The sequence below is a fragment of the Mustela nigripes genome, chromosome 8, assembly GCF_022355385.1.
Source record: "Mustela nigripes isolate SB6536 chromosome 8, MUSNIG.SB6536, whole genome shotgun sequence".
NCBI lineage: Eukaryota > Metazoa > Chordata > Mammalia > Carnivora > Mustelidae > Mustela > Mustela nigripes.
The window spans coordinates 27,923,563-27,938,455 of record NC_081564.1 but is presented as its reverse complement, the minus strand read 5'-3'; the positions used below and the strand labels follow the sequence as shown (position 1 = coordinate 27,938,455).

The 14,893-nt window shown below is 45.8% G+C and overlaps 1 protein-coding gene across 5 annotated transcripts in view; it reads left to right on the top strand.

Annotated features, from left to right (window-relative positions):
• UBE2L3 (ubiquitin conjugating enzyme E2 L3) overlaps positions 1-14,893 on the top strand; it is a 58,048-nt gene that overhangs the window by 33,897 nt on the left and 9,258 nt on the right. Inside the window, exon 3 of one of the 5 annotated variants that reach the window (XM_059409008.1) lies at positions 9,594-9,699. The exons of the other annotated variants lie outside the window; for them this stretch is intronic. Within the exon in view, the coding sequence (XP_059264991.1) occupies positions 9,670-9,699 (30 nt within the window). The 5' untranslated portion in view covers positions 9,594-9,669. The remainder of the gene's footprint in view (positions 1-9,593; positions 9,700-14,893) is intronic. 5 annotated transcript variants of the gene reach the window in all.

Genomic DNA, 14,893 nt, shown 5'->3' with positions numbered 1-14,893 from the left:
GAAAGGATTTTATTTTGTTATTCATTTATTTTTTAAGATTTATTTGAGTGTGTGTCAGCATGAGTGGAGGGAAGGGCAGACCGAGTGGGGATGCAGACTCCATGCTGACAACCGTGAGATCATGACCTGAGCTTAAACCAAGTCAGCTGTTCAGCCAACTGAGGCACCCAGGTGCCCTGAGATTTTATTTTTAAGTAATCTTTATACCCAGGGTTGGACTTGAATTTTTAACCCTAGGATCACATACTCTATGGACCTAGCCAGCCAGGCACCTCTCCTTTTCTTTGTGTACTTCGTGGTCTTTGTTTTTGGTGGTGGTGTTGAAAACTGGATATTTGAATATTATAATGTGGAATCAGATTCTTCCCCTTGCCCAGGATTTGCTGGGGTTTTTTTCGTTTTGTTTTTTAAGTGATATCAACAGCCAAGGTAGGGCTTGAACTCAAAACCTCAAGATCAACAGGCACATGTTCTACTGACTTAGCCAGCCTGGTGCCCTGGGGTTTGCTATTCTTGATTGTTGAAGGTTTCATTTGTGTTTTACCCCTTTTAGGGCTGTAATTTCCTTGAATTTCAAAAGCCTAAAAAAATAAAATAAAGAGTTTCTCTCAGTCTGTGCAGACTGGCTCCGTGCTGGGGTACTACTTTAACGCGTAGCCATGTCAGCTGCAATATTCCCATAGCCTTTACTTATTGCTTACATTGATGCTACAGTTAGCCAGTGCTGAAAGCTACAGATGGGCCTGTGACTGCCCAGCAGGTAGCCTGCCCTAGGCATATGCGTGACTTTCTCAATTCCCCAGTATCCCAGGGCACATTTGAAGGCCCTAGTTTTCCCCGGTTTCTCCTTGGCTTTTCCTCTTTGCTTTAGGAAGTCTATTATATGTCTCAGTCACTCTCTTTGCTGTGCTGTGGGCTTTTCATTGCCTCAGTGTTTTTGAGCAGGGCCGGGATTTTCCACCCTTGTGTGGATTCTGAGTTAGGCAAAACAAAGGTAAGTGCCTTGTAGTCTAGAGCAGTCAAACTGCTCTAAGACCAGTTTGAACAGACAGACGCAGTAATTTCCAAGTAAGGTCTACTCTGCTCCCTCTGGAATCAGGGACCAGGGCCCCACGCTGGAAATAGAGGCTGCCTTCTTGCAGACTTCTTGCAGTCCTGCTAGGGAGCGGGTGGAGTAAAAGCAAGTAAAATTGCCACAAAGCTTTCCTGCCAGTTTTCAGTTGCCTTTTTCTTGATTCTGCATTCATTCCATTGCTGTAAACTTTGGATTGTTTTCCAGAGTTCATATGAAGTTGGTTCTGACAGTTTCTGTGGGTGTGGGTTTTTTGTTTCTTTGTTTTGTTTTATGTTTCTGTGGAAGGGAGTTTGGAGCTGCTTGCTTTGCCATTTTGCTGATGTTGCTCTCTAAATTTGTAAATTTTAATCAGGAATGAGTGGATTTCATTAAAGGCCATATTACTGTCAATTAAATTTTATGATATGGGTTTTTCAAAGTGGCCTGTTAATTTCAAGTCTCTTCCTTTTCTGGATTAACCCCTCCTTCATCATGAGCTACTTCTAAAATATTCCATTGTAGGGATGCCTGGGCGGCTCAATCGTCTGCGCGTTGGCTCTTAATTTTGGCTCAGGTTGCGATCTTGAGCCATGGGATTGAGCCCTGCGTGGGGCTCTGCTCATCAGGGAGTCTGCTTCTCTCCCTCTCCCTTGCCCCTCTCCACTGCTTGTGTGTGTGCACACACATACTCTCTCAAATAAGTAGATCTTCAAAATACATTTTTTAAAAAATTAAAGTGAAAATATAAAATACTCCATCGTATTAAGTTTACTAGTCTTTAGTGTTTTTGCCTCTGTTTATATGTGAGATTGGATTGTGTGTTCTGTGTGCTAGTGGATTTGGGTAAATGGTCACATGGACTTCGTGTATCATGAAGTAGCAATTTCATTCTTTTCCTGTTTGTGAGTAGCTGATTTTTGCTTTTCTTGTAATTTCGCTTTTATATTTTGATGTCTTCTATTTTTCTTGGTGTTTGCTCTTTGTCCTTTTCTAATTTTGTGATTTGAGTGCTTGCATTCTTTAAGGCAGGAATTCATTACATCTTTTTTTTTCCCCCTAAGATTTTATTTGAGGGAGAGAGAGAAAGAGAGAATGGGGGGGGGGAGCAGAGTTAAAGGGCTGCGCTCGGAGCTGGACATAGGGTCCGATCTCACCACCTGGAGATCACTACCTGAGCTGAAACCCACAGTGCTTGACCGACTGAGCTGCCCAGGCATCCCAAGAATTCATTCCATCTTGAGTTCTGTTCTTGCCTAGGCTACTTCTGTCCCCTGTCATTGTCACCCTGAACTTGTGGTGCTGCTGCTGCTAGTTTTAGTTTTACCTGTTACTCAGGTACAGGTAAGACATGCACGGATGGAAACAATCTAAACAATAACAGTAGTCGTCTTCTGATTGCCTGTGCCTCAGTTCCTCATCTGTAAAATGGAGCTAATAAGTGCCTGCCTCTCACAGCGGGCAGGGGACTAAAAATAGTTGACAGTGCTCCTGCCTGGCACAGAGCAAGTGTTTACCTCAGCTAATGCTGTGGTTAATGCTCGAGTCAGCTGCCTGGATGTCTTCGCCTTTGGGCTTCAGAACCACAGACTTGTGAGTCATCTTTGTATCCCTGAGGCCTTGTGTATCAAAGGCTGCCTTAAGAATTGTTTTTAAAATGAAATGAAGGCCCTCTGGAGAGGCCTTGTACTTCCTTGTTGTTTCCCCTGCCAGCTGGTGGGAGAGGAAGCAGACTCTCTGACATGGCAGTTTCTCTGGCTTCCACGCTGGCTCCTGGGGCTCACTGCTCTCCTTTTGGTGCACACACACACACACACACACCAGGTTCTGGTGAACCCCTCTGGAGTAGTTTTGGGGATGGGCATGAGTTGCACTGATAATACCCTCTTTCAGAAACTGGAAGTACTTCTGTCTCTGTGCAGGCTTTTTCATTTCAGAAGTTCTTTGCAGCACCTCCCAGGCTCACCATCACATCTCCCCCACCTGGGCTGGATACCAGCCTCTTTGGAACAGCTTTGCCCCCTTGTCTCGTGCGCTGCACGTCAGTGCCCACCACCAGTTGACTCTAAGTTGGACTGTGGCTAGGGTACTCGAAGCTAATTGTTGAGTTAAATTCCTGTTAACTTTAGGGAGAGGCATCACATTCTCCCAGGAACATCACACCTCTTCCTGCTTGGGAAGCCTCTTCTACTTAAGGCACCCGTCCTCCTGAGTCTTCTCTGAAACTCCCCATCCCCTGGTCTCAGTGAATCACATCCTTCCATGTTCTCTGCAGTCACCGTTCATACTGGTGAGGTCGCTTTTGATTGCAAGTAAGGAAACCCCCAACTCAGCTTTGCTTCGAAAAGGGAAAGTTAACTGCTCCAGAAAGTCCTGTGGTGCATGCTCTGGGCTGGTTAATCCGGCAGCTCCGTGATGGGAGCAGGGACCTGAATTTGACCTGTCCCTCTTCTCCAGTTCTTGGTTCTATTCAGCCTGACTTTCAGCCATTCATCACATAGTTGCTGCAGTACTGGGGTCTGCTGCAGGGCCCACAGTGGCCAGGGTAGCAAGAGGACCTCCTCTTCCCTTCATTTCTTTTCTGTCTCTTTGAATGGTTTTTTTGAGATAATCATAGATTCTCATGTAATTATAGTAATAGAGATCAGCAGTACCTTTCACCTGTTGCATAACCATAGCAGAGTATCATAACCAGAAAATAACAGTGATGTAGTCCACTGACCTTGTTTAGATTTCTCCAATTTTAGTATGTGTGTGTTTTTGTCTGTGTAGTTTTTTGTTTTTTTTTTAAGGTTTTATTTGACAGACAGAGATCACAAGAAGGCAGAGAGGCAAGCGGAGAAAGAGGAGGCAGAGAGGAGGAAGCAGGCTCCCTGCCGAGCAGAGAGCCCGATACCAGGCTTGATCCCAGGACCCTGGGGGTCATGACCTGAGCCAAAGGCAGAGGCTTTAACCCACTGAGCCACCCAGGTGCCCCTTGTCTGTGTAGTTTTTATCGTATGTGTAGTTTGCTGTGACCAAGAACAAAGACACCCATCCTGGAAGCTGTCCAAAGGCCGCCACATGTCATTATCCAGAACCAGGACACATGGCTTACCCCTGCCCCAATCCCAACCCCGTCTATCACTGGTAGGAAAGTCCCACAATGGATGATAGTGCTGTCCAATTGCAATATCCTGTGAGTCACAGCTGTACTTTTAAGTTTTCTAGTATTTTTAAAAATTCATTTTGGCATTCATTTTGGTAAAATAGTTTAGATAAATTATATTAAAAATATTTCTTAACACATAATCCCAATAATTATTACTGAAATATTTTAAATTCTTTTTTTGTACAAGGTCTCTGAAATCCAGGTGGTATTTTGCCCTCATAGCACATCTCAATTCAGAAGAGTTTCTCTTCTCTTCTCTTCCCTTCCCGCTCCACATGTGGAGCCCACTGTGGGGCTTGAACTCCTGACCCTGAGATCAAGACCTAAGCTGAGATCAAGAGTCTGATGCTTAACCAACTGAGCCACCAGGCGCCCCAGAAGAGTCACATTCCAAGTGTGCAGTTTGTTGGACAGGTTTAGACCAGTCAGGACTTACCTCTAGATCACAGTGAGGGAGCAGCATGACCACGTACAAAACTGGGGTTTTGCCTGCAAAGAAATGGAGGAATGCCTGTTGGCTGACAGCTTGTTGGGGTGTGCTGTGACCTGCACCACATCACTTTGCCCCCCATCTTTTTGGGCACTCCTCACAGTGTGACTTCTGCTTTATTGTGATATGAATATCTGTCTCAACAAGTTCTGGGTCAGGTAGAAGCCTGTATCAGTTTCCCTTAACATTTCTTGCCCCTAGCACTGATACGTCACACACAGTAGGCACCCCCCAAACAGTTTGTAAATTGAACTTGTAGTTACCCAAAACCAGTATTTCTCAATGCAATTGCATTATGAATTGCATTTTGGTGTGTGCCTGTGGATTATTTGTGTAGGATTGTCCTTGTTTCTTGTCCAGTAGGTGCCAGTGGCCAGTTTTGTCATTGGGACAATGTAGGGACACCCTCAGGTATTTCTCTCTCTTTCAGGATTCTATTTATTTGAGAGAGAGAGAGAGCACTAGCCAGCTGGAGGGAGAGGCAGACTCCCCACTGAGCAGGGAGCCGCCCAAGAAGGGCTCTGTCCCAGGAGCCTGAGATTATGGCCTGAGCCTGAGATTATGGCCTGAGCCAGAGGCAGACATTTAACTGTCTAAGCCACCCAGGCGTCCCTCCTCCCCTCTCCCCATCCCCTGCCCAGGCATTTATAAACCTGTGAGGGAGGAATAACACTACCCTTAGTTGAGAATTACTATTTCTGTGTTAGCTTTGATTTGGGCAGGGCAGGGGGTTGGCGGTGGTGGGGTGGGGGGATGATTTATTTCTTTGAAGCAGAGAGCAAGAGTGCGTGAGCGAGCGCGCGCACTTGCACGAGCAGGGGGAGGAGATAGAGGAAGGGAGAGAATCTCAAGCACACTCCCTGCCTAGCGCAGTGCCTGATGGGGGAACTTGATTTCAGGACCCTGAGATCATGACCTGAGCCAAAACCAAGAGTCGGATGCTCAGCCATTGAGCCACACAAGCGCCCCAGTTTTTTTTAAAGTCTTGTTGAGATTCACAAACCATGCATTTCCTCCTTTTAAAGTATACAATTTGGGGGCACGGGTGGCTCTGTCAGTTAAGTGTCTTCCTTTGACTCAGGTCCTGGGTCCCAGGGTCCTGGGAATGAACGCCACAGTTCCCTGCTGAGCAGGGAACCTGCTTCTCCCTCTGCCTCTCCCCTTGCTTGTGCTCTCTCTTTCACTCTCTCTCTCTCAAATAAATCTTTTTCAAAAATAAAGGGTACAATTGAGTGGATTTTAGTATATTTAGAGTTGTGCCACTATAACCACTATTACAACATTTTTCATTATTCCCAAAAGAACCACCCCTACCCATAGCCATCACCCTCATCCCCCTAGGCCTAGGCAACCAAAAAGCTTCTTTGTCTCTGTAGCTTTAGCTTATTTTGCATATTTCATATAAATGGAATCTTACAATGTATGACCTTTTGTGTCCGGCTTTTTTCCTTAGTGTAATGCTTTCAGGCTTCACCCATGTTGTAGCGTGTATCAGAAATTCATTCCTCTTATTGCCAAATAAGTTTCCATTATAATGGTTATATTCTGTTTACCTATCCATTCGTCAGTTGATGGGTATTTGGATTGTTTCCAGTTTGGGGCTGTTAAAAATAATGCTGCTGTGAACATTCACATACAGGTTTTTATGTGGAATGTTTTCATTTCTTATGGGTATTTACCTAGGGGTGGAGTTGCTGGGTTATATGGTAACATTATGTTTAACCATTTGAGGAGTTGCCAGACTGTTTCCACAGTGGCTGCCCCACTTACATTTCTACCAGTAGACTATAAGGGCTCTAATTCCTTATATCTCTGCCAACACTGGCTACTGTCCATCCTTTTTGTTACAGCCTTCTTAGTAGGTGCAGAGTGGTATCCCACTGTGGTTTTGATTTGCATTTCCCTGATGACTAATAATGTGGAATATATTTTCCTGTGTTTATTGGACATTTATATATCTTTTTTGGAGAAATGTCTGTTCAAGTTATCTTGCCAATTTTTAAAATTGGGTTATTTGGGCATGTGTGTTTTTATTTTTTTAAATTCAGTTGTAATTAGCTTATTATTTATTTTTATTTATATAATTAATTAATTAATAGAGACATACAGTGAGAGAGGGAACATAAGCAGGGGGACTGGGAGAGGGAGAAGCAAGCTTCCTGCTGAGCAGGGAGCCTGATGCAAGGCTCGATCCCATCATGACCTGAGCCAAACGCAGACGCTTAATGACTGAGCTACCCAGGCATCCCTAGCTTTGTTGTTGTTGTTTTTAATATTTTATTTATTTTTTTTAAAAAGATTTTATTTATTTATTTATTTGACAGACAGAGATCACAAGTGGGCAGAGAGACAGGCAGGGAGAGAGGGGGAAGCAGGCTCCCCGCTGAGCAGAGAGCCTCATGAGGGGCTTGGTCCCAAGACCCTGAGATCATGACCTGAGCTGAAGGCAGAGGCTTAACCCACTGAGCCACCCAGGCACCCCCTAGCCTTGGTTTTTTAAAAAAGCAGTAATATCAGTTTTTCTTTCTTTTTTTGAAGATTTTATTTATTTGAGAGAGAGAGTGAAAGAGAGAGCACACAAGCAGGGGGAGTGGCGAGGTGGGAGGAGAAGCAGACATCAGGGAGCCTGATGTCATGCTCAGTCCCAGGACTAGCGATGGTGAGCTGAGCCAAAAGCCAGTGGTTAACCAACTGAGCCACCCAGCTGCCCCTCAGTTTTTCTTTCCTAAAAAGAACTTGTTTTATTTCCATGTGAATGACCTGGAATCGACTCCCTGCCTCCTAGATTGGCTGTGAGGTTCTCATACTTCCTACTTTATTAGCCACTCTAAGCTGTGACTTGTACCTGGGATATTCAGAGATGTGGAAATGTTTTCTGTGTACATGCTTTTGGGGTCACTGTTTCAGGCACATTAAAGCATTATTTTGAGAGCTGACATTCATGGCCATAACATAAACCCTGACATTGATGGTTTATAATCAAGAAGAGAATCTGTTGGCTTAGCAGTTCAGTTAGCAAACATTTGAGGCTTGTTTCTGAGGGTGCCTTGGGTCCTTGCTCTCACGTATCTCCTGGACTAATGGGGGAAGACAGGTGATCAAAATGCAACTAGGAGAACACAGTAAGGAGCTCATCAGAACAGAAAGGTTCCTTGCCATCACTTCTCTCTTAGATGAAACCAGGCTTCTTCCTTATATGAAAACATCCTCAGGGCGCTGGGGTGGTTCAGTTGGTTAAGTGTCCAGCTCTTGGTTTTTGGTTCAGGTCATGACGATCTCAGGGTCCTGGGATTGAGCTCTACAAGGGGCTCCCTGCTCGTTGGGGAGTCTGCTTCAGATTCACTCCCTCTGCCACCACCCGAACCCATGCCTTCTTTCTCCTTTCCAAAATAAATAAGTAAATCTTTAAAAAAAAAAAAAAAGAAAGAAAGAAAGAAAGAAAAGAAAATGGAAGAAATATCATTTCTGATTTTGTGGCTTCCCAGAATGGGTGCTGCCACCATGTCCTCATGGCTACCTACAGCCTTGCCAGCTCTGCTTTCCTGCTTTTCAGCCAGGGGAGCTGGCCAGTGCTCTTGGGAACACATGGTAGCTTTGTTTTTATTTAAAAAGTATGTTGGGTCTTTACTGCTCCTGCGGACACTCATGTTACTATTGATTTCATCTTTGCAAATGAAGAGGAGTTCATGCCCTGCAGAGGGGCGGTGGTAAGGAAATTGTGGTGCATCCAAACCATTATGAAGATTGAGGAGCTAAGTGTATGGGTGAGGAAGATAAAGTCGGTAGCACACTGCAATGTAAATAAAAATAAAGGTGTTATGGCACCGCACGTACAAATCCCAGCATGTGAGAGAGTGCGCGCTGATGTGTTCACCTAAAAGAAAACGGAAAGGAGTGCCACCTGCTAGGGTGCTGGCCCCAGTTCTCTGTTAGGGAGAGAGACAAGGGTAGCCTGTTTTCTACCACAACACAGATTTCTCTCTCTGATAGCACCGAATGTCATTTTAGCAGCTCTGGAGGCCAGCTTTTAGAAAGCGGCGTGTGTTCTTTCTTGGCTTCCCTGCCCTCCTTCAACCTTGAGCTCCTCTCCTCTCCCTCCTGGGAGAAGTTAGCCACCCCTGGCGCAGCTCCCTCAGCCGCCACTGAATCAGAAATGTAATCTATTCAACAGAGTTTTATTGCCTCGATTTTCTGTTTGTTACTTAACGGATACAGAATGTTTGAAGGCAAGGAAAGTCTTGAAATTAGAGAGAGGAGGTACAACATTATGAATTCATTATACCACCGAATCATACACGCCAAAATAGTTAATTGTATGTTACGTGAATTTTGCCCCAATTAAAACACTTTTTTCCAGGGCACCTGGGTGGCTCAGTGGGTTAAAGCCTCTGCCTTCGGCTCAGGTCATGATCCCAGGGTCCTGGGATCGAGCCCCGCATCAGGCTCTCTGCTCAGCAGGGAATTTGCTTCTCCATCTCTCTCTCTGCCTGCCTCTCTGCCTACTTGTGATCGCTGTCAAATAAATAAATAAAATCTTTATAAAACAACAACAATAACACTTTTTTCCTGCTTGTGACAAAACCTAAAGACTTGCCAAAGCTAGTAGGGTGCTTGGGTATCTGTGACACTGGCACCCCCGCCTTCCTTTTTTCTTCCATTGCCCTCTGGTGACTGGTATACTGTTCTTGACTAAAAGTATCTGGGACTGTCCCAGGCAAAGTATAAAAGCTCCTTCAATGCTAGATTATTTTTTCAGTTTGGAAGAAGGAAGATTTCTCACAAGTCCACCCTGACTCCCGGGAGCACATGTGAAGCTTTGGTTTCCTTCTTTCACCTCTTTGTTGCTGCGTTCGTAGTTCCAGTCTCTCACCTTCCTTTCTGGGTCCTTACTCACCTTACAGCCCGCTTCACCGGAAATCCTCACCTGCCAGACCCCTTCCTTCTTTCCGCATCGCCTCTCTGGACTGAGATGGAGCCATGTCCTGCCTCTCTCAGGACCCAGCCCCGGTGGGTTTTCCGCTCTTCTCTGCTTTCCTGCTGATTCTCCTATAGCTTCTCACTTCTGCCTTTCTGTCGCTCTAATGGTTGTAGCCAAATGAGGGGATCCCTACATAAAACAATTTTGTCGCCAATCTCACATTACACTGGAGATATTTTTGGGGAAGAGCATCCCTCCATATTGGTGGGAACTGTTGTGCTCCTGTCAAAGCCAGCTGCAGGCTTTGTGGACAGAAGCCACAGGGGTACTGCCCTCTGTGGTCTCTTTGACATTGAGTGTGGCTCCACCTGCAAGGCTCTGTGGCCTAAGAAGTGGGCAACAGCTGGACTGCAGGGTGGGAGACCGTGTATAGCAACATGAACAGAAGTACAAAAGGATAGAGACAGTATGAGTCCAGTTTCGTAACTACTTGTAAGTAATACGTACAGATGTCCAGAATAAAATGCCTTTGTTTACACTACATATGTGTAGAGAACATACCAGGGCCATGCTGCAGGGGACTAACAGCTCTTATCCTGGGGGATGGGATGTTCAGTACACTTCAGGGTACGAATGTTAGCTACTTCATTCTTTTTTTTTTTTTTTCTTTAATTTATTTACTTGTCAGAGAGAGGGAGCAAGCGCAGGCAGGGGGAGCAGCAGGCAAAGGGAGATGCAGGCTCCCCGCTGAACAGGGAGCCCAATGTGGAACTTACTCCCAGGACCCAGGGATCATGATCTGAGCCGAAGGCAGATGCTTAACCGACTGAGCTGCTCAGGCATCCCAGCTACTTCCATTCTTGGGGGGAAAGTGGATTGTGTTGAGACGTACATATGAATTGAGAGCAGAGAAAGTTCCTTATTGAATTCAGTTCATGGAGATTGTGATTTTTAAATTTAGATATAATTAAAAAGGTAGCTTGGTCACAAGAGACAAAACAGGTTTTAAAAATACTCTCTCATGGGGCGCCTGAGTGGCTCAGTGGGTTAAAGCCTCTGCCTCAGGCTCAGGTCATGATCCCGAAAGATAGAGCCCTGCATCCGTCTTTCTGCTCAGCGGGGAGCAGCTTCCCCTCCTCTCTCTGCCAGCCTCTCTGCCTACTTGTGATCTCTGTCAAATAAATGAATAAAATCTTTTTAAAAAATGAATAAAAATAGATAAAAATACTCTCTCACACTTATAAGTTTTAATATGATGGAATTCTGTAACATCGGGTATTTGTTGACAAAGACTTATACTGCAAAGTGCACTACAAACCAAAACCATTGGAGACAGTACAAACGACTCCTCTTTAGAAAGCAACATTAACGCAGAATGAGCCTACTAATCGAACAGATTTTGTGATTCAGGCAACCAGAAAGTGCATTTTCATAACAGATACGAAAGAATAAATACTTGACAATTTACATCTTCTTTGTTCAGAGAAGACCCATGACAAGATTCTAGAGTGGACCCTGAAGGCTTGAGCGCATAGTAGAGCTCCGTTCTAGGGGCTGACTGGGCTTGGCATCCTAGTCGTAGTGAATCTCTGGCTTCATTAACTTGCTGGGAGAAACATAGGGAAAGGATGCTGCTGAGGGGTCGTCACTAAAGGGGGCAGAAGTGGATGCAACACACAGAGCCTTCAGTCCGTCTGACCCTTGAAGAAGGGACAGCACGGTCATTAGCTCTAAACCAGGATCCTCCTGTTCACATCAGGTCAGGCATGAGTCCTGTGTGTGGTGTCAGTTAGCTGTGCACACGCTGTGGGGACATGCCGTGTGGCAGCAGTCCATGTCAGGGAGTGGGAGGACTGGCCTGACTTCCTCTCACTGCCAGAGAACTGTGTGGTGTCCTCACTGCAGCACAGAGAAAGCAGTCACAGCAGTGACACAAACGGTGACTTCTGTGGGATAATTGAAGGAGTCGGTCTTCACTTAAGGAAGAGAAGACATGAAACACAATGGGGTCTTGGGATTCTTAAAGGGTTGCCCTGGGAAGGAAAAGTTAGGCTTGGCCCTAGGGTTAGGGGTAGGATGCACAGGTCAAAGCCTGGGTGGGTGGGGGGTGGATTTGGTGCCTGTGTGGAGGAGCTTCCTCTCGGTGAAGTCGGTCTTAGTCGCTGCAGGATGGCTTTGTGCCTTGTACAGTGGGTGTTAGGAACGGTGAAGGATCTCAAGTTTTTACCCTACTTGCAAGCTTACAGCTTATTGGATGCGGCAGGTGACATAAGACTTCTAGTCCAGAGGCAGAGGGACTCAGGGCACAAAAGCAGCGTGAACAACAGCACATGCTCATGGCTTCCCTGGGCCCACAGGTCACACAGAGGTGACGAGGATGGGCCTGGAGGGTTCCGGCACGTGTAGTGAGTTGTGTTACCAGAGAGGAGGTCTGAGTTTAGGTTCTTCGGCTGATTGCTCAATTTCCACCTGACTTGTCTCATTTCCAGATGTGGCTGATGACAGCATCTGCTTGAGGTGTGGGGGGAGGTGAATTGGAGGGAAGACAGAGAAGCAGCTAGCATGTCATAAATCCTTGGTAAAGAGCGGTCAAATCTTCTGTACATGCATGTGTATCATGACTAGAAGCAAAGGCAGAAAAATGGATTGTAAGCACAAAAGCAGTACCAAAGTTAGTTTTCTTTTTCCTTTTCTCCTCAACTGTACTGTTTATAAAATAAACAGTAAACCCTTTAAAACCAGTCATGTCTATAAAGGGAGAGTGGATACATGTTTGGCTAATCACCTATAGCGTCTTGAGGAGAGAGAGAAATAAAACTTGAAGGCTTTGCACTAACTGAGAGCATGTAAAATTAGAAGAAGAAATTAATTTTACATCTAAAAACATTCCCTGACACGGTGGTATCAGCTAAAAGGAATGCAAGACACCCATATAGGCAGGAATAACAGAAAAACATTGCTCAGGGTCATGTGTAAAGATAAAAGTGCTAGAATCTTTGGTGAATTTGACAATGGAGTGGTGTTACAGCTTGATCTTGGTGTGAGGCAAATTCCTGGATAGTTGTGTAATATCTCTCTACTGCACAAACATGTTTTTTCATTAAGGTCCCTTGTAGTTTCTGAGCTACCTTCCACAGAGTAAGTTTAGCTCTGAAATGTAAAAAACTCACATGTGGTGCTTTAGGCCTTTCTCCAGAACGTATATCCTGTGTTTTAATTTTTGCACGCCTTCTTCCGCAAAAATCACTGGCACAGGTGGACAGTCTGTGTGATTGGCACATCCCCGATCTACTCCTTTGTTCATCCCCAGAGCCCCAGACAAGGACAGAGGCTCAGGGAAGATAAGGTGAGTGTAGCCACGTTCCGTGGGGAGTGGTGAGAGGCCCAGCCTGTAGTGCTTCTGGCAGCAACAGAGCTGCTTTTCTTTGAGCTTTTTGCACCGGGGCCAGGCATGTTGGACCATGTGTGCTCAGACCTCCTCCTCAGTGCGCACTGCAGTTACACACCCACATCAAAGCCATCCGGGAAGGTCCCAGGCTTGCCCAGTGAGCAGGAGGTAGAGCCGAGGTTAGCACTGCTAACCGGACCTGGCTCATTCTTGTCTCCCAGCTCCTAGCGCAGGGTCCAGCATCAGGTAAGCCTCAGGGTTGATCAGTCTGGGGCAATGAATAAATAAATCTGGCAGATATGGCCAGCCAAACAAAAGTCAAACAGGAAAGCTCTTTTTACATGGCTCAAGTGGTAGAAGTGAATATGGTTTTTGTTTTTGTTTTTTAAAGATTTTATTTATTATTTGACAGAGACACAGCAAGAGAGGGAACACAAGCATGGGAGTGGGAGAGGGAGAAGCAGGTTTCCTGCTGAGCAGGGAGCCTGATGCGGGGCTTGATTTCGGGACCCTGGGATCATGACCTGAGCTGAAGGCAGACGCTTAACTGAGCTACCCAGGTGCCCCGTGAACATGATTTTTACTTAGAAAATTTAAACTTCTCTTAAAAACCAAAAGCAAAAACAAAACCCCTAAAAACCAAAAATGAAAACCAAAAGCCATCTTATCTTCTCTGAGTTCCCCCATTGGTAATTTGTACAAATCTGTATATTTGTAACAGTGAGTCAAGCTGTCCTTGGTAGTGAGTGACTCTGGGTAGGCACAAGGCCTGGGAGGGGTCTACTGCCGCTTTAACTTCTGGAGAGTGTTCTAGAGAATTCTGAAGAAGGGATTAGCAAAGGTTTTGTTGGGATAGAAATGATTTTCCAATCCTGTCTTCTCCTAACCTTTCTCAGGTATGTGCCAGGTGTCTCCCCACATAGGCACCTAGCCTGGACTGTTTGCTAACATCTCCACCTTATTCCAGACCCTGAGTCTCCCAGCTTCCTCACAAGCTTCCCCACAGATTAATCTTCTAACAGGGTATCCACTGGTCAGAGGGGAGTTCAGTGGCCTCAGCCTTTCTTTGGGAAGACCCCATGTAGGCACTCAGCCAGTCTGGTGGCTCCCAGCCTCTTGTCTTGGCCCAGATCACCCCTTCCAAGCCCCACCATCCTAGTCTTTAGTCTTCTCTGCCTGGAAGACCTCTTCTACCCCTCAGCCTTCCCTAACTTTACCTGTCTTCAAAGCCCTTGCACCATGCCTCCCTTCTTTGGGCAGGATTAGAACATGGGTCAGTGTGGAGACCTGGTACCTGCCAACCCTGTTCCCCAGCAGAGGAGCTGTGTTTGCTGGAAGATGCCCGTGGTCTGAGGGTTAAAGAGGAAGGGCCATGGTGTGAGGGCTCTCAACAGCATTCCTGGGCACTCTGAGAAGCTTAGCTTTCTTTGGGTTGGGTGTGATACAGCGGGAGAGCCAGAGTACTAGGAGAAGGCAGTAGATGAAGGGTTTGCTCCACTTCCTGAACGTAGACGGAGGGTGGGACTCTATCTTGGGTCATCTCTCAGGGGCTCCTGGGCCCATCAGGGTGTCCAGCCCCTGAGGTCTAGATCTTCAAGCCATCATAGGAACAGGGAGGTGGGGCATGGTTCTGGCCTTGACTGGCTACCAGCTAGGGGCAAGTTGAGCTCCCCAGAGTCTAGCCATCCAGCTGGATACTGGCTTTACTTTGAGGAGATCTATCTAGCCAGAATTTGAAGCCCTGGCTGTTTGGCCTCCCAGAATGCGGTATAGTCTTGGTTGGGTTGTTATTTAGCCCTGCTGTGACTCCTCATATTTTCCTTTTCTTTTTCTTTTTTTTTTTTAAAGATTTTATTTATTTATTTATTTGACAGAGAGAAATCACAAGTAGACGG